This window comes from Ochlerotatus camptorhynchus, unplaced genomic scaffold, assembly GCF_037179485.1.
Source record: "Ochlerotatus camptorhynchus isolate MF236.1 unplaced genomic scaffold, CSIRO-AGI_Acam_v1.1 ptg000011l, whole genome shotgun sequence".
Lineage (NCBI taxonomy): Eukaryota > Metazoa > Arthropoda > Insecta > Diptera > Culicidae > Ochlerotatus > Ochlerotatus camptorhynchus.
Genome location: NW_027040503.1, coordinates 463,745 through 483,665, shown reverse-complemented (window position 1 = coordinate 483,665; position 19,921 = coordinate 463,745). Strand labels below are relative to the sequence as shown.

At 39.1% G+C, this 19,921-nt stretch overlaps 1 protein-coding gene and 1 pseudogene across 2 annotated transcripts in view; one reads left to right on the top strand and one right to left on the bottom strand.

Annotated features, from left to right (window-relative positions):
* Positions 1–430: 430 nt before the first annotated feature.
* Dip-B (Dipeptidase B) overlaps positions 431–19,921 on the bottom strand; it is a 57,013-nt gene continuing 37,522 nt past the window's right edge. For both annotated transcript variants that reach the window (XM_065221010.1, XM_065221020.1), the window contains exons 3-4: positions 9,979–11,347; positions 431–745 (exon numbers count right to left, since the gene is read on the bottom strand). In XM_065221010.1, coding sequence (XP_065077082.1) covers positions 578–745; positions 9,979–11,347 — 1,537 coding nt within the window. In that variant the 3' untranslated portion in view covers positions 431–577. The remainder of the gene's footprint in view (positions 746–9,978; positions 11,348–19,921) is intronic.
* Positions 5,653–7,271, top strand: LOC135700237 (uncharacterized; annotated as a pseudogene).

The window sequence follows — 19,921 nt, the reverse complement described above, 5'->3', positions numbered from 1 at the left end:
AGGTAGGTAGATAGGCAGTTCGTGCAGACTTAAACTGCTCGAAAAAACAGGCGAAATAAAATATTGTGTGTAGCGGAAATAAAGCAGATTGATGCTGGTGAAAGTGGCTCTTTCTCTTTGCATTAGTATACACCGAACGGCACTCAGCTCTGCCGGTCGAAGCCACAAGCCAACAGAAGCAGCTCAGCAACAGTGGTGAACGTTTGAAGTTCAATGCACCTTTTTTTTTCCCTGAACCTAGGTGTAGCGTAGGTAGTTGTAACCAGCTACTGTTTTGTCAGCCACAGTGGCGGGGAGTTCCGCCCCGAGAGTTCGTTCAACCCTCCACGATCTGCGCACATCGGACGGACAGTTCGGATCACGAAGTAAAGTTCCTGGTTCGTTCGGTGTTGGTAAACAAAAATGCTCTCTTTATTTTATTTTACTGTGATGATTTTTTTTGGCTTTGCTCAATAAGTACAAGATAACTGGATTTTTGCGTCGCACGGCTAGCGACAAATTTGAAGAAAAAGTGACAAGCACATTGCGTATCGGTGTGTTCCGCTACTTACGTGATGAATTTAAGTGGATATATTGCTTAATGCAAGTGAGCTCGGGCCAGAGCCAAAATTGGGGCCCCGGTCGGTGGGTCCGGAATGTCACCGGCACTGCCAGCTATATCGAGATGGGAGTACTTGATCGGACGGTCCGATTTGAGCCCATGCTTGTCCAGACCGGTGGACAGCATCATGAATGCAGCCGGACTCTGTGGGGGTGGGAATAGAGGAAAAAATATGTTAGAATTGAGGTGTGAAAATTTGTGTTTTAATTTACGAGCAGCGAATTTAGCAAAGAGTAAGATTATGCTACATGAATCAGTGTGGCGATGATCTTTGAAAACGGGCGGCTATCGCGACTCAGAGAACTGTTAACACCATAAATCGACTGATTTCATTAAGATTAAATTGCCAAGCAACAGAAATGGGCTGATTTTGCGATATTTTTTTTTTTTTTTTGTTAACGTCGCCTTCTAGTTTAAGGGAAACTGGACACACTTGATCCTTGGGGACACGTAATCAACTCGTTTTCTCGAAATCTTGATATTAATGATAATATATATCACTGATGTGGCGGCGATATGGCCAGCACTAATAGCTTTATTATTGGTATTCACAAAAAATGTATCAATTTTTCACAGCTCAAAGCTCAAGAATAAGTACGGGTAAGAGGGGCATAGTGAACAGGTGGGGTATAATGAGCATCCCGCACTCTACCCTCAAACCTCTATTTGTTCGAAACAAAGTAATTGGTAGTAGGTTCAACATCACCATTGTAATCCTAAATGACCAATTATTTTGTTTCGACCCATAAGAAAGTCAAGGCTAAAGCACAGGAAGCTCTCTATGCCCTGTTTCACTGTGTCCCTTCTTCCTCTAGAACTGATTTTTATCATTAATTTGGTGCTTTTTTAAACTTTTGTTTAGATTGATTTGAAGTTGAAAACGCAGTTACTGGAGATTTGAGTCCCCTTTAACCTTCCTAGTGCCTTGGGGTCATTTTTGGCCTGGAAACATTTGTATTTTTTCTCTAATGGATTAGGAAGGTTAATCTTGAGATAACATGTAATTGAAATTGTCCTTTGCTCGCTTTCTACTTTGTATATACAATTTTTACACTGCCGTAGGGTAAACGCTACTATAGTTGCGGTACGTTAGACGCGTTAGGTTTCTATAGTTGTGTATTGAGTTTCCAAACAAAACTATAGGAACCAAACGCTTCTAACGTACCGCTACTATAGAAGCGTTTCCCCTACTACAACGGAACTTTCAACTTGATAATTTAATCTCCTCATCTATAGTATAAAATCTCCACTTTAAGTCTGATATTTGACGTTAAGCATCTCCGACTATGTCAATCGTTAAATTCACGCATGATTAGTTAAAGCTCATTTTCCGATTTTTTATTGATTCTCCTAGGAACTCCCTGAAGGCTCCTGCCATAAATCCATTTTAAATTTATTTGAATTCTCCTTAGAATTTCAATGCAATTAACCTCAGAAATTTCATAAAATTCTACTTAGAATAATCTTGGACTTTTCCTCTGCATTCAATTGGAAAAACAATTCGTATTCTTCTTAGAATTCCAATAGTATTTCCTCAGAATTCTCAAAACAAAAATCTATCACAAAATAACATTGAAGCTCTTCTTAGAATTCATTCGAGATTGAACCTATAAAATTCGATTTCATTGAAATTCTCGGAATTTATTTCGATCTCTTAAGAAATCTTTTGGAATTTCGGAACAAATTTTGAATTCTTATTAGAATTTGACCTGGAATCCTCATCCAAACATCATAGAATTCTTCTCAGAACTCTCGTTAAATGCACTTAGGTATAACTATATACGTAAACCTGGCTTAAGATTTAAGCGGAGATGCAGAAATCGGTCCTCAGAGTACTTAATTTTACATGAGACTTCTGTAGTCTGTACTTTACCATTCTTCTCTGATATATCTTTGTGTCATCCCTAGAATCGTGTAAAATTCTCTTAGTTTTTTTTTTTAAGTTCTTAATCATCTTAAGACTTTTGAAAATCTATCACAGACAAATACCTTTGGAAAGTTTCCAAAGTTTACAATTTATTTTCTGGGAAAGGAGGTATATTTTCTCCGATTTTTAATCGAAATTTAAGGCATTTCCCAATAGTTTTCCTGGTGTTCTAAAGTTTTGTGGTTCACTGGTCACCCTTGTTAAAATTGTAATTTTTTCAACAGATATGTATATTTTGTTAAAACTACTGTAGACTCTCTTAATGCCAAGTACTCAATTTAAACATTTTGTTGATATTTTAAATTTTACTCTATTTTATTAGTGAAAAAGTGAGTTTAGTGACTATTTTTAGGGAAATAGTGACTTTTAATGACTTTTTGGTGTAAAAAGAGACTTTTTAGTGACTGGCTTCAAAATAGTGACCAAGTCACTAAAAAGTGACCTGCTACCAAACCTGTGTTATCCTGAGTGTATTTCTACTATTAAGATCGTTAGAAACGACGGAAATTAATTTTAACAAAATTCACCAAAAACTAAAATATATTCAATTGTTATTTCGTCTATATTAACAGACTCATCTTAAATTTGTAAAGGAAACGGTGTTTTTGGTGAGATCCCAACATTTATTCAATTTACTTATTAGAAAGAAAAGACGAACATTGGTTCTTGATTTAAGTCCTCGACCCATATTTTGCCCTGAGCAAACTGCAATACATTGTTTTGGTTTTTTGTTCGGCACCAGTTTTTGATTCGTGTGTTGTCAAAAAAATTTCCGATTAAGTCGATTTTCCACTCAAAAAATGGTAAGCATACTATACAATAGATCATTAGGGATAAATTAGGAACATTGAACATTTAATATAGGAACGAGTTAAGAAATACCTTACTTCATATTCGGAGAAAGAAATTTCTGCCGCCGTTTGGAAAGTTCGTGACAAGGAGATGGGCGTGAATGCAGCAGCCAAAGGTTGCGGAGTTCCGAGGACCAACATCCGCTCTCGCCTAAAGAAGAAGGAACGGCAGAGCTGTCATTCCGGACCTATGTCGGTACTGACAGAAGAAGAAGAGGACGAACTGGAACTTTAGATCTTCGACAGTCAACGCATAGGTGTATCAGTCACTAAAGATATGTTGCAAACACTTCCTCGATTAGAGCCCGCGGAATAATCCGTTCATCAATAACCGTCCAGGTTTATAATGAAAATTATCCTCAGTAGATATCTCTTTTACATAGGGGAAATGAATGCAATGTCGGCCTAAATGCCCCTAATTTGGGCCCGTACATAAATTCAGCAATCGAATAAATTTTCAATCGCGACCAAAAATATCCATTAGTGCCGTCCCAATGACGCGTTCATCTAGATAAAATTGATAAATAACAGATTTTTAGCGATCTTTTTCATTTTCATTTTCATTTTATGATGTACAAGGGGGTCAGGGGCCATGTCACCGATGTGAATATTCACACCATCCATAATACACCAGGGAAGGGGAGAGGAGTGAGCAACACAGCATCTTTACCCATGGGGGTTAAAAAAGTTCTGCGAGGTACACTTATGGTGAACTAGCTGCTCAGGGATTGTAGAAAGGAAGAGGGTTGGGTAGGCTTAAAATGCAGAATTAGATGCCGTCACGATTGAATGCGCATGTTTAAAAAACGTTGATCGTATCGTACCTATCGTATAAATTTGCATATCATCTAGTTATGGTTATTGTCAATAATAATTATATTTCGATAAAGATGACGCTACCCATTTTACCTTATACACTGAAGTATTTTTTTACACGGTTTTTTTTACGCGGTTTTTTTTTACACGGTTTTTTTTACACGGTTTTCCACGATTTACACGGTACGTTTTTAACGATTTCTCGACAACGATACAACCTATCGACTTGATTCCAACCACATTATCCGTTTCAAGCTATTTGTAATCGAATGGCATACTTAAAAAAAAATCACATTTTTTGGTGTAAATACAGAAATTTTTAAAATATGTCTATATGGACCATATCATGCTTTAATTACAAATGGCATCAAAATCCGATTTTTTAAAAACATTTAAGCATGCGAAAAATCAAAATCTCGTAGGTTTTTTTTACACGGTTTTTTTTTACACGGACCGTATCCCCCGTGTAAAAAAAGACCTGAGTGTATGTGATACTTATAACCACAGAATCCAACTTTGAATCGTAGACCAGGTCCATTAACAATACACTCGTTCCGAGAAGGGGGTCATGGTACCACTCATCCTTCTTCTTCTTCTTCTTCAGGTTCGCTCACCACTCGGACTGAACGTTCAATGTGGTTAGTAATATGACAGTGTTACATGCAAACGAAAAAGAGATACAGCAACGATTAGTTTTTTAAAGTAATAGTTTCATCTGAATACCCAACTAACTATATCTCAGTGGCATTGTCTCACTCTGAACCTACATTTAAAGTTATTTTGTGTTACTTTGGTACTCACATGAAATGTTGTGCAAGTAACACAAGTTCAACAACGCCCAACTACGGACAGCTCAATGTTAATACCATTTACTCTTTGAATCAGTGTACACCAACATGATAATCTACTAAGAAACACCTAAGAATGTATAGAGATAAAGCTCAAAATTACAATTTTAACTGATGGTACTTTATAAACATTAAACTGTCCAATATTGGACCCTGCCAACACACCGCGCCTGCACGGTAATTGAAGTGCTTCTCAAACTGAAGCGAAACATTTATCAATTTTTCAACGTTATCCTAACGTAAACTTAATATTATCATCCATATGCCCGTCCACGCCCGAAACCCATCCACCACACAAAATCAAATAAAAATGTTTTTGTATGGCAAACACGTCCAGACATAAACGAGAATTAGGGTGTATATCTTCACTGTAACAACTACGGGTAATCATCGAAAATACTTGCATTTTACTCAGGCACTTTTGAGCAAACTGCAATCATTCTCTCATACTCGAAATGTGCCACGACCAAATTGGCGCAACGATGCTCTATACGCTCTCTGACCAAAGCGCAGGGGATTTTTAGCGATAATCCCTATCTTAGATCCATATGCCAACATTAGAGCCATTTCCCGTATGTTATTATTTTCAGGAAAAAAAATGGCTCAAACTGTTCTTGTAGCGTCGATCGAAAGTGAAACTGAGAACTCCGGAATTCGTCACAAACGCCAGCGCGAAGATTTCTCCACACGACATCATATCCTCGTTGCGTTAAGTAAAAAACGTACTTCACAGAAAAGGAGCTCATGCATGTTCTGGATGATCCACGAAGAATCCTAAACGGAGATGAGACAAGTTTCCAGCTGAATCCAAAATCTAGGGCCGTGCTGGCATTGCGGAGAAGTACGAATGTGTATTTTGTTGAAAGGAACAGCAGCAAACTCAACGTAACCATTATGCTCACATTCCATGCGTCAGGATAAACTGTACCACCTACCATCATATACCCGTACAAGAAATTCCGCAAGAGGTAGTTAGGTCTGTCACCCCTTCATGGGGTATTGCCAAGTCGGTTAATGGATGGATGACATCCATTACATATTAATCTGGATACCTCAAAAATGTGCCGGGATATGGGGATTACGCTTGTAGCTCTACACCCAAACGTTACAAGGATAATACAACCTGCCGATGTATCGGCATTCAAACCATTGAAGAATGGTTGGCCGAAAGCAGTAAAGAGATTTCGAACTGAGGATCCCCTTCGTAAAATTACATTGAAGAACTTTGCAGTTGTTCTCCAGAACTCTTTGTGCCACTCTTTAACAACCACAAGCATTAAACATGGATTCAAAGCTTCTGGTATCTATCCTTGGGATTACAATGCCATTGATTACTCCAAGTGTATGGCCACAGCAGCTGATCATGAGGAGTATTGAGTATTGTTCCATCTACAACAACTGACTTGCACTTGAACAATGCGCTTCAGCTATCCGATCGCCAAGGATTAAACAATTCAAAGATGATTTCATCGTATTCAACAATCACGAAGAAGAAGTTCTGTATGAAATCTTTCAAGTTCTACATGCCGCTGTACCAGAAACAATAGAAGCTCTAGAAAATTGCAATAACGAGGAAGTCCGGCTCAGCTTGAATATCAATGCGGCAACGTCATATGCTCCTGCAACCAACGTGGAGTTTATTGACATGTTGGAAAAAACGCCTCAAGAATACAACAGCCGTCTTTGAAGGAACGCTTGACACGTTTTGACATCGGACGATTTTATTCGTGAGTTTACCGAAAAGTGGACCCTACACGATTGCTTTTATTGACAATAATCGTATTGTCAATACATTCTATATTGACGTCAATACATCGAGCTTGACAATATTTCTGAATTCACATCATCAATATTATTGTCAATAATTCCCCTTCGCGTCAATATATTGATGCGTGTGGGGTTTGCTAAAGGGAGGAAAGCAAACCCCACACGCATCAATATAATGACGCGAAGGGGAATTATTGACAATAATATTGATGATGTGAGTTCAGAAATATTGTCAATCTCGATATATTGACGTCAATATAGAATGTATTGACAATACGATTAATGTCAATAAAAGTAATCGTGTAGGGTCCACTGAAGAGAAGAAGCGCTTGGAGGAAGAGAAAGAGAACAGAGAGAAGGTGCGCGAAGGACGAAAAGTGGTGAATAAACCAAAAAAGAAGCAGCAGGAAGAGAAGAAAGCTTTGAAGAAGAAGAGAACTATTCTCTCTCGGAATAATTGAAACCAATCGAATTTTGATGATATTTTACTTGGATGACCCACTGTACATGAAGTGAATTTGATGATTCATATATTGATCTATTTGTTTGACTCAAATTAAAAAAAAAACACATATTTAATTGTGCTTTGGTCACTTGTACTCAACACTACCTATAACTCTTGTACTTTTAAATCGCTCAATACTTTAAAACGAAGTAAATTTCTAGGGTAGGCGAAAACTGGTTCCAGCGGTGGGCGAAATTAGGATTTCACGGGTCGAAATCTGGTATCAAATCATAAAATGAATAACACGTACTTTTCGCTTCACTTTAGTATTCTTTGAGGTGTTTTCAATTGGAATTATTAGAATGTTTTATTGTACGTATATACAACATAACCTATTATGTTGTATGTGAAACAGACGTACTCTTTGAATACATTTCATACATTCCAGGGCTGTTACAAGATTTTCTAAATTTGATCCGCGAAATCCGCGATTTCTCATAAGAAATCCGCGACTTCAAATACTAATCCGCGACAAAAAAAAAACTGTTTGTACTGCCTAAAAATAGCATTTGTATAGAAGTAGGATTGGCATTTCAAGCTTATTGCTTATAGCATATTAGATTTTTGCCTGCTCTAAACTTAGTGTTCTTTGAAGTACTTTCACATTTTAATTGAGAGCTTTCTATGTCTGTACCATCCTATGCCCAAGGAAATAGAGAAATTTTCCAATAATAGACAGGACGGGAATCGAACTCAGCCGCCTCCAGCATGGACTTGCTTTTTAGCTGCGCCTTTACCGAATGAGAAAAAGGAGTATCGTTTGTAACCTTTGAATTTTTTTTTTCAATAACATTGTATCAGTTATTTATGTATAGTATAAATTCTGAGCAGTTAGTGAACATAATGAAACACCCTTACATTATGAGATTTGATGAAAAATTATTTTAAAAAAAATAATGCATTTTCATTTGAAATGCAAATTTTCTTGAAAAATAACCTTTGGGTTTCTAACGTATTTTTCTTTCCTAAGTGTTGTAGTTAAATTGGCTCTAGTTTTCGCAATTTTTTTACCGATTCAAACCAGACACCCTGCTAATCGAGCAATTACCTGAGTTTCATAAGTCACACTTGTTGGTCACGTCGCGGTTCTGTATTTACACGGATATTCCTTGGGGTCTGTCCAATGGTGAGACATTTTCATGATATTTTTTTTATTTCTAATATGAGCCTAGCAATTTTCGTCGTCAAATCATAACCGAATCGTATATATGTGACGTTATGGATCATGCGCGACTTATTACTATGTGTACCGGAAATTATAGGTTTTCAAATCGTCCAGAACATCAGTTGATTTGTTCTACTAGATCAACCAAGACTGCATAATGTCTGTAGTATCGAAAAATGTCCAATCAGATTCAAAGTGTATATGTTATCATGAATGATGTATCTCCGAGTAATCCAGATGTTCAAGGTTCTTCAAATCGTTCTGGCGTTCAGATAATTTGATCTACTGGATTAATCGAGATCGGGACAATGTCTTTATTATCGAAATATCAGGTTCGCCAAATCGTCCAGCAGTTCAGATGATTTGTTTTACTAGATCAGTAAAGACCGAGTAATATATGTAGTATCGAAATATCGATTTGGAAATCCTAGAACATTTGGCATACACGGAAATAGGTTGGCAAGATCCACATAGACACTGCAAATTTGTTTGGACATATTTCGATACTACAGATATTGCATTAATCTTGGGTGATCTAGTAGAAAAAATCTGATCTCCATAATGATTAGGTCGGGCACGATCCACATAGACACTTTGAATCTGTTTGGACATATTCGATACTACATAAATTATTACAGTCTTGGTTGATATAGTAGAACAAACCAACTGAACTCCAGAACGATTTGGAGAACCGAGAATATCCGGTATACATGGCTATTACTCGCATATATACGATTCGTTTATGATTTGGCAACCAAAAATTTAAGTGGATAGATATAATCAGGCAAAGTGACCAATACGATGAAAGGAGGCGGATCTGGGATTGAACTCCCAACGTTCTGCTCAGTAAGCAGGCAAGGTAACCACTAATCTACCGAGCATCGTCTTATTTGCATAGCGAGTTTTTCATGAAAAAACGCAAGAGGGTTATATCATTATTGCTTGCCACATCTGAAATAGCTCGGAGGCCTTCCTTAGCTCAGTCGGTAAAGGCGCAGCTACAAAGCAAGACCATGCGGGAGGTGGCTGTGTTCGATTCCCGGTCCGGTCTAGGATTTTTTCGGTTTGGTAAATTTCTCGACATCCCTGGGCATAATAGAGCATGATTGTACTTGCCTCACAAAATTATACTAATTCAAAAATGGTGCAGTCATCGAAAGCTCTCAATTATTAACTGTGGAAGTGCTTCTAGAACACTAAGTTTAACACACGTAATATAAATTAAAATGCGATAAGCAATAAGCTTGAAATGCGAAGAAGAAGATCTGAAATAGCTTTAATTATTTGACTCGTTGATTACTTGTCATTTGGCAATATTGTTGCTTCCCTGCTCAGTAAATAACACACTAGCGAAAACATCTCACTTGCGAAAATGAACTTGTGTCGTTCGGATGAACTCGAAGGATGATGCCACAAGCTCAATTTTCACAAAAAAGTATTTAAAAAAAAATCCGTGCTCGCAAACTCCAAACATAACCAATCGTTAGCAACACATTACCTGATGACCTCTGGGGGTCCTGCTGGACGGCAGATTGTTGGCCTGCAGCACGTCTTCTCCGTAGCACTTGCCCGAGTGCAGGTCAAAGTCTTCCTTCCTCAGGATGGAAATCTCGAACGGATCACCAATTTTCTCTCCCTCCTCCTGCAAACGTAGCCCATGTCCGGCAGCCCTGGCCGGTCCATTGTCCATTACGATCGAGAGATTTCCTACGGCCAGCACCGCATGACCGGTCAGGGTAGCAATCGTAAACAGATGTGCATCTGGCAAGTTCTCCGCGATGACACGCTCCTTCATCTGACAGAGAGCGTCAGCCATGGCCATGCGCCCCTCGGCGTCGGTATTGCCAACGCGCACCCGAACTCCGGCTCTCGATGTGATCATCTCATCCGACACGTAGCATTCCTCGCCAACAGAGTTACGCACCATGCACATAACGCCAATCACATGCACTCCCTGTGGTTGCATCTGTTCCACAACCTTCATGAAACCGCCCACGGCAGCTGCTCCACATTTATCTCTGCTCATGCCGGCCATTATACCTCCAGCTTTGATGTCGGCACCACCGGTATCGTAGGTAACTCCCTTACCGACCAGGATCAATGTCTTCTTCGGGGGACTGTTCGACTTGTACTCTAAGAAGATCAATCGTCCCTGGTGACGTGGAACGCTCACTGCCGCTCGATTTACGGCGGCAAATAGCGGATATTCCTTTACCATTATTGCATGATCGGAAATCACGGATTTGAAGATAAGATTCTTATCAAACAACCCATCGGACACATATTGCTCTACTCGTGGGGGTGCCATTCGTTCTGGATCCCCACCTCCAATATCCCGAGCGACGAATCGACCAGCTTCGAAAGTTCTTGCTTCCTTCATGATCTTTGCCAACTTGGCTTGATCGGGGTGATAGAATCCTACCTGTTCAAATCGTTGTTTCTTCTCCGGAACATCCTCGCGCAGTTGCAGTGGAACGTACAGCTTTGCCAACGCTCCAAGAACCGACACCAAATCGGCCTCTACAAAATCCTTGCTGCTCGGGACAACTAACACCGGTTGCTTAGCCCCAGCCTTGATGGCCCGAGCCAGTGCATTCCCAGCGGCTTCGCCATACCGACGCACATCATCGAAATCAGTCAACTTACCCACGGGAGCATAGACCACACGACAGTTCAAAGCATCCGACTTGAAGCAGGTCGTCTCGCAATCGAAAGCCTCATCGACCGACTTGTGAGCAACGAAGCAGCCTTCCAGCACAGCCGGAACCTGACTGCCATCGATGACACAAACTGTGTCGTACCGGTTGTCCTTGAGGTAGTCGCGATCGAGTGACGTCACCGACTGTAGGATCCTACACGGCAGGAACCTGCAAAAACATAAACCAAAGCAAAGAAGAAAGATGAAAAACACGCACGCACACATAACGACCAACAGGTTCAGGCCGCGGAAAGTAGGTCAAAACAACAGAAATTAAAAATCACTCCGGCATTTCTTCCCCGAATCGAAATTCCTTTCTTATTCTTCTACCTTTAGTGAGCACGGTTGTACAGGTTGCTGATGATAATTTAATTCAACAACCAACGAGCAAACCATGAAGAGGAAAATAAATCTCTTGCTCCGCTCCTTTCTCCCCCAACCTTTTTACTCTTCCCACATTATCGATTTACTGTACAAAAAGGCACTTCATGAAGTTATAAGTTTTGCCCCCGCAAGCACCCGCGCCCTCGCCCCGTAAGGATCGACGGTCAACCCAGGGAGTAAGATGGGAAGCTTCTACCGAAACCTGACCCAAAGACTCTCCATTTCTGAACACGGGTTTGCTGCCTGCTTCTGTACCGTGTCAGTTCGAATGGGCTGAGAATGGTGCACTTTTTAGTGCTCACGCTCAGGTTGAAGAAAATAGGTTAGGAATACCTCTCAGGTAACGGTATATTTGATGGTTGTTTTTGTAGCTTGTTACACCACAGCGCGATGCGTGGTTCTACCCGGCGGCGGCGGCGGCGATGTCGGCCTACATGTTTTGCCGCAGTCTGTCCAGTTGTTAAGAGACATGATGAGCTATTAGGAGCTTCATACTGAATGATTAGAGAGGTGGTTAGGTGGCATTCAAATAAGTCATCATTATGAAAAATTAAATGAAAGCCAACCCGGAGCACTTTATGTGGATGACCACTTGAATAATCTCGCAGGTTTTAAATCAATTTCTTTATTTTTATACGACATGATCAATTGACGGCAGGGGGATCTAAAACCTCTCAAAAATGGTCTACGTAGTTTATGAACAGTCCCTAATTGGTTGCACCACAAAATCATGGCCTCCTGCATCACACATTAGGGACCTCCGTTGGCCTAGTGGGTAAAGGCGCAGCTATAAACAAGACCAGGGTGGCAAATGAATTTCCATTTGGAAATTCCTGGTTTTTTCCTGGTTTTCCTGGTCAATGATTTAAAAATTTCCTGGTTTTAAAAAGCATGTATTTAAAAAACAATTTTTAATAAAAAAAAAATTAAGTGAATCCTTGTACCATCATTGTTTGCGCAATGCGGAATTTCACAAACCAAAATAGGTATTAAGGTTCTTGTGAATGCCCGTGAAATCATTATCTGATTGTTTGCTGTAAAGAAGCTAGTAGGATCTAATGTCTGAAATTTAGAGATCTATAAGCCCCTAAATTTTGAGATTTCTGTTTTTGAAACAGTGATTTTTTAACTTTATTATTGAGATTTTTAGCCAACGGGCTAGTTTATCTCAAGGTCAAATTGCGAAGTGTGATATGAATGAGGACTCTTTAAACAAACCTTTGCTGCTAACAATTTTACGGATTTCCAGTTTGTTTAAATTTTCCGCAAATTGTCAACGATTAAGGATCTTATTTAGCGGAATTTTGATTACAACATGATTTCAAAATCATATGATTAAAAGATTTCATAAACAACGCTGGTTTAATAACTCTTATTATTAAAAAGACTGACTGCTGAAGTTCATAGAAACTCCCTAAAGTTCGTAGAACTTCCCTGAAGCGTTAAGGTATTTCCTGAAGGGTTTCTTTGAAGTTTGTATTGCCTGAATTTCATGGGACTTCCCCGAAATTCGAAGGACTTTTTTTTAAGATCTTAGGACTTCCCTGAAGTTCGGAGTTTTTTGAAATTCATAGGAATTTCTTAAATATCGTAGAAGTACCACGAAGTTCGTAGAAATTCTCAGAAGTTCGTAAGAGTTCCTTCAAGTTCGAAGAATTTTCTCGAAGATCTGAGGACTTCCCTGAAGTTTGAAGGACTTAACTGAATATATGAGGACCCTAAATTTTGAAAAGCTTCCCTGAAGTTCATAAGGCTTTAAATATCGATGGGTTTTCCCAAAGTTTGTGGGTCTTTCCTTAATTTCTTGGAAATGCCCTGAAGTTTAAAGAGCTCCCATGAATTTCGTAGGACTACCTGTAGTTCAATCGACTTCTCAGAAGTTCTAGGAACTTTTAGGAGCTTGGAAAACTATGTTAAGTTCAGAGGACTTCCCAAGAGTATTGAAGACTTCTCTGAAGTTCGGAAAAAATCCATAAGTGTCATAGGATTATCCTTTAGTTTTAAGCAATGCCTAAATGTCGTAGAAGTTACATTAAATCTGTAGAAAATTCTGTAAAATTCGTAGTTATTCCCCAAAGATTAAAGGACTTCCCTGAAGTTCGTAAGACTTCTCTGAAATTTGTAGAACTTCTCTGAAGGTTCGGAGAGATTTCCTGACCGTCGTAGGTCATCACAGTAGTTCACAGGATTTTCCTGAAACTTGTAAGACTTTCCCGGATTTTGTAGAACTTGCATGAAGTTCGAAGGCCTTATCTGAAGTTTTTAGAAATAGAACTTTTTTATTGAACATGTTGAACAGGTACTTCAAAGTAGTTACGCGTCGGCACTGCTTAAGTCTGCTATCAATTAAGCACAAACCATACATGCAATTGATTCGAAAAAAAATTAAATTAAAAATAAATACAAAATATATTTACTAAATTCTCAGGGTAAATTTTGTTCATCAATGTTTAGTTGTGTAAAAGATTTAACTTGAACAAAATAGTTAGTTTTGACCTGATTATAAAAAGAAACTTTGACATAGGTACATAAAATTTAAACCCTATTTAAATTATACAAACAAGATTATTTTCCTGGTGGACTTATGAAATTCCTGGTTTTTTCCCGGTTTTTCCTGGTGAAAATAAATTTCCGAATTTTTCCCGGTTTTCCTGGTTCACTTGCCACCCTGCAAGACCATGCTGGAAGCGGTGGGGTTCGATTCGTGGTCCGGTCTAGGATTTTACCGGTTGAAACATTTCTCGACTTCCCTGGACATAGAGTATGGTTGTACTTGCAACAGAATTATACTAATGCAAAAATGGTACTGGCTTAGAAAGCTCTCAATTAGTGTTGTTAATTGAGAGCTTTCTAAGCCAGTGCTAAGAAAGTGTTCAAAATGTGGGAGCTTGAAAAATAAAATCAAGGTCCTAGACTTCACCCTGAAAATGTTCAAGGCTTTGAAACTTCAGTGATTAGAGATCTAACAATTTAAAGACTATTTATTGGATTCTGGCAAGAAAACTTATGGAAATTTTGAATAGATTTAAAAGGTAAAGTGTAAAAAGTGTGAAGTGTAAGTTCAAAGGGAGGAGGATTTATAAAAAAAATCCTGAATAAAATCTAATGGAGCTCTGACCAAAATTCTGAGATGAATTCCAAGGTGATTCTGAAGTGCCTTGTATTTGAATTTTGAAGAGGATACCAGGTTTAAAGTAGATTCAATTCAAAGACAATTATAAACATAATTTGAAGAGTGATATCACGATAATTTCAAACGTATACTGAAGGAGATTTGGAAAAGAACTCCAACGGAATTCATAAAAAAATATCAAAAAGATAATATTTTGAGGATAGTTCTAAAAAATACTTTAAATCGTGTTAAATTTAAATGTTCCCTCATTTCACATCCGTTGTACCATACTCGGCTATACTGTAATGGATATATAACAGCATTGCTAATAATGTATATCTATCTATATATTGTCCAGTACTATGGAGTCAACAAAGTAAAAACGATAGGAAGAGCAGCAAAATGGAGCACATGCGATACGACAATGGAGTGATGATCGTAAGAAAAATATTCGGAGAAGGGCACTGTCTATTTTCCACGCTGGTGTTACGATTTTTAAGATGCAACTGTGTATCCAATTTATATATCCAAGTGTTCTTGCGGGGCTTATTGTAAATGAAGGCGACTACAGAATATACGTGTATGAGCAGGCATTCTTGAAATGGGTCGTTGGATGTACAGTAGAGCATCACCTTCCATCGCCAGGCCTAAAAATAGATGCACTACCGGCCAGTGGGAAATGGATTGAATACACACACAGTTCCAAAAACTGGAGGAAAAATTAAATTAAATTCTTAGGATAGTTCAGAGGCGTCGCGTGCCTCATTTGTTTACCTGTGCACCAAACTTTGTTCGTTATAGTTTACCATCACATATTACTTTTTGTTTTTTTTTTAAATGCTTCATTGTCCTTCTTCATTCTTTATTAATACCTAACGTAACATTTGGAGGGCCTATCATCTTGTGTAAATAAAACTGGTATGCCCCTTTTCGCGTTAACCGAAGTAGGAGGAATTGCAAAACTTAACTAATTCTCGTATTCATCACAACCCGAGCAAAGTCGGTTAACAAAATGAAAGCAAATCGATATTAAAGTGTGCAGTTCCTATCATAATGAAAACTCATTTTGATTTCAAATGTTGCGACATAAGTCTGATATCATATTGTGCTTTCATTATGCAGTCAAGACTTTTTAAATGAAAGCAACTTAACTTGAAGTTCTGCTGTTTACGTTTTGTATAAAATTTAATTGAAATTCATCTGTCGTTGAACTAATGATTATTGTTTATTTGATTTGTTTGACACATTTTAGGTCATTCGTGACTTGCCCGGGTGAGATTGGAGCCCAAGTCTCTAAACTTGAGAAACATGAATGGTAACCATTTACTCCAGGCCCGTATTCAGTTAATCATTATGAATGCAAAATCAGTAATCAAATTGATTTCATTGAAAGCAGGATTAGTTTTCCGTTTGCTTCAACAGTGTAAAATTTTGCTCTTATTTTTGCTGTGTTAACCGTTAAGTCAACCAAAATAAGATCAACTGGAGTATTCAAAATAAGTTACATCATAACAGCAAATTTTGATTTCAATTTGATCTTCAGCTTTGCTCGGGAAGGAAGTCAAAGAGTTATCTTTCGACTGAAGCGTAATGAAGAATTTTCGTTAAACACTTCCGAAAACATTTTTTGAAACAAAACAGTGTTAAAATCTAGAGAAAATTGATGAAGTCCCCTGGGTAGCAAACTTGAATAAATCAACTCTTTATTCATCAAAACAACACTATCAGAATGAGCCAGGGGAAGCTCATAAGTTTTGACAGGTGCACCGGTGCAACCATCGGTAATTGAGAGATTTACAACTGACACGAGAGTAAGAGCGAGCTTTTGCGCTCTCTTTCTCCGTTACTCTCTTTGCCTGCAATCAGATATCCAAGTGCACAGCGAGAAATGCACGCTTTGGGCACCCATACACACAGGCATTCATACCGGTCTGCAAGTATGATACACGTCCAAAGCGTACCAGACTGCTGTTTCCGTGTTGCTCCCGTTTGACGCGTGACTGCTGAAAGTTTCAATTAAAACTCGTGGTGCAAACCGCCATGTATTGCGGAAAATTTGTGGTATGTTTCAAGAGATGATAGAAGGTCTGCTTGGCTTACATCAGGCATTTGACCATTCATAAACTTGCCACCCGCCACTCAAAAAAGCTCGCTTTAGGTGCACTATTTAATGAGTTTTGTCATTGTAGTGATATCGACATGCTTAGAAATCAATGCATTAGGGCAGACCATCCGAACTGAATTTAAAACATTTTGAAGCAAACCAAAGTCGAAGATTCAATTGAGCCACACTATAAAAAAGTGTATTGATGGTCACTTGTGGTCTGGAGTAAAGAAGTACAGGTATCCAGCTTTCCATGCTCGGTAATGGCGGCCTGTTTGTATGAATAAACTGTGCTATCTGGAGGTTCGGATTTTTACCCTTCTCTTTCCCTCTCCCAGGAACAAAAATGGAACAACATACGCCCTTCAGCTAGTGTCAAAAAGCACAGTGAAGGATACATTTATTCATACAAACAGGCCGCCATTACCGAGCATTGAAAGCTGGATAATGTGGCCATAAAATCTATAAAAATCTAAACGCATTTTTTTTAATTATTTACACCTGTGTCGTGCACAGGTTGCACATGTGGACGCGACGCCACTGGGATAGTTTAAGTAAAATTTAGAACACAAGTCCAGGGATTTCTAAGGAGAATTCCAAAGGATTTCTGAGGACCATATAGTTACAAAGGAATTTTAGGAAAGATTCCAAGGTGATTCTAATGAGAATTCTAAATGAATTAAAAATAGCAAGACAATTACGAGTGACATTTACTCAAATTTGATCAGAAATTATTCATTCTATGAGTGACTTACGCTTTTGCGAATTTGAGTGGACGGTATTCAAATATGAGTCAGGTTTATTTGCCGGGAAGTTTGTTTTGACGGCAGGAACAACATCGTTCGGATTCAGGTCGATGTTTTCCATTCGTCATCATGTCAGTCTCAACTTTGTTTACTCAATTTGGAGTACACTAATGTTAACGGATATGAGTAGATCATACTCAAATTATTATAGATAGATTATTGACGAAAGAGGAAGTCGATGAAGAGAATCGATCGGACATTAAAGGGTGATACGGTCAAAATTTGGTCAATATCAACTTGACGTATTTCTTTCAATTTTGCATTTAAAAAACCTGAACACCCCTCATTTTGAAGGTGTATGTGTGTAGAATGTTGCTCCTATTTTGATTTTGGAATTCACTCTTCAGTTGTCAAAATGCCGTCCAAGCAAGAAGAGCAGCGTATCAAAATTTTGCTCGCGCATCGCGAAAATCCGAGCTACTCGCAAGCAAAGTTGGCAAAATCGCTAAAAGTTGCCAAATCAACCGTTACAAATGTAATTAAAGTGTTTGGGGAACGTTTGTCGACAGCCAGGAAGTCTGGATCGGGGGGAAATCGAAAACCGGAAGCCGCTGAGACGACAAAGAGAGTTGCCGGTAGTTTCAAGCGAAACCCTAACCTCTCTCTCCGAGATGCCGCAAATAAGCTGGGTGTATCGTCTACAACCGTGCATCGAGCCAAAAAACGAGCCGGACTATCGACTTACAAGAAGGTAGTGACTCCAAATCGCGATGATAAACAAAATACGACGGCCAAAGCGCGATCCCGGAGGCTGTACACGACGATGCTGACGAAGTTTGACTGCGTGGTAATGGACGACGAAACCTACGTCAAAGCCGACTACAAGCAGCTTCCGGGACAGGAGTTTTATACGGCAAAAGGAAGGGGAAAGGTAGCAGATGTTTTCAAGCACATGAAACTGTCAAAGTTCGCAAAGAAATATCTGGTTTGGCAAGCCATCTGTACCTGTGGCTTGAAAAGCAGCATTTTCATAGCTTCCGGAACTGTCAACCAAGAAATTTACGTGAAAGAGTGTTTGAATAAACGTCTGCTGCCTTTCCTGAAGAAACACGGTTGTTCCGTACTGTTTTGGCCGGATTTGGCATCTTGCCATTACGGTAAAAAGGCCATGGAGTGGTACGCCGCCAACAACGTGCAGGTGGTTCCCAAGGACAAAAACCCTCCCAACACGCCAGAGCTCCGCCCAATTGAGAAATACTGGGCTATTGTCAAGCGGAACCTAAAGAAGACCAAAAAAACTGCTAAGGGCGAGCAGCAGTTCAAGGCAAACTGGCTTTCTGCGGCGAAGAAGGTGGACAAGGTGGCTGTAAAATACACAAATACAAATACAGAATAAATATATAAATATAATATAAATATATAAATATAAATATAAATATATAAATATACAGAATAAATAAATACACAAATACAGTAAAATACACCTCTGCAACTTGTCACCCGTTTTCTTGCTCACTTATCCACTTTTTGAGTAAGCAAACGTCAGACTGTGCATGAAACATGGTGACCTTTGTACTATCTCTTCATTCCGCCGAAAGTTCCCATAATATACTGTCAATCTTTGCTTGAAGAGAAAAAGACGGTGCCGTGTGAAGGCGAATAAAAGTCGTGCCGAGACCAGTCTTGTAAGCGGTCACCGTAGTCGACACATTTTCTGTGATAATCGACTGCCTTTGCTTCCTTTGCTAAACAAGCTATCAAATAACAGTACCAAACTAAAATGTCATACGACAGGCTCTGTCATACGAGACTGTCGCCGTTTTTCTCATAATAAGAGCTGCTGATGGTGTGCTTGTTGGAATTCTGAAAATAGCAAGCAACGATGTCATAGTAATAACATTTTTGATCAGAAATGGTTTCATTTACACCAAATTGAGGAATTAGAACGAAATCACATATGTCATATGATAGTTATTTGATAATTTTCTTTTTGCTCGAATGTTGTTCTACCGTTTGCGTTGTGTAAGAGAGACAACGCTCTCTTCCCCGTCAGCTCGATGATGATCAGGCCTTCAACGTGTTCATCAAAAAGCACGTAATCCATAAGTCGTCGTACTTGTCCGGCTTTATAAAGGAAACTACGGTTAAAGCGTGGCTGTCTTATTAGATTACGACACCACTGTACCATCGCTACGGGATCACAATTGATCAGATCGCCATAGATGGTCTTGAAACCCCTGCAGTGGATCCTCAAATTGAGCTGGAAACCATTGCCGTGGATAATGAGAGAGAATTGCTGCTTGAGCAACAGGAAACGCTCCTTTGGAATGAGGACAAATGTCTGGAAATCGCTCCCGCGACGAGCACGGCGAAGAGATAGCTTTTCCTGCCATATGT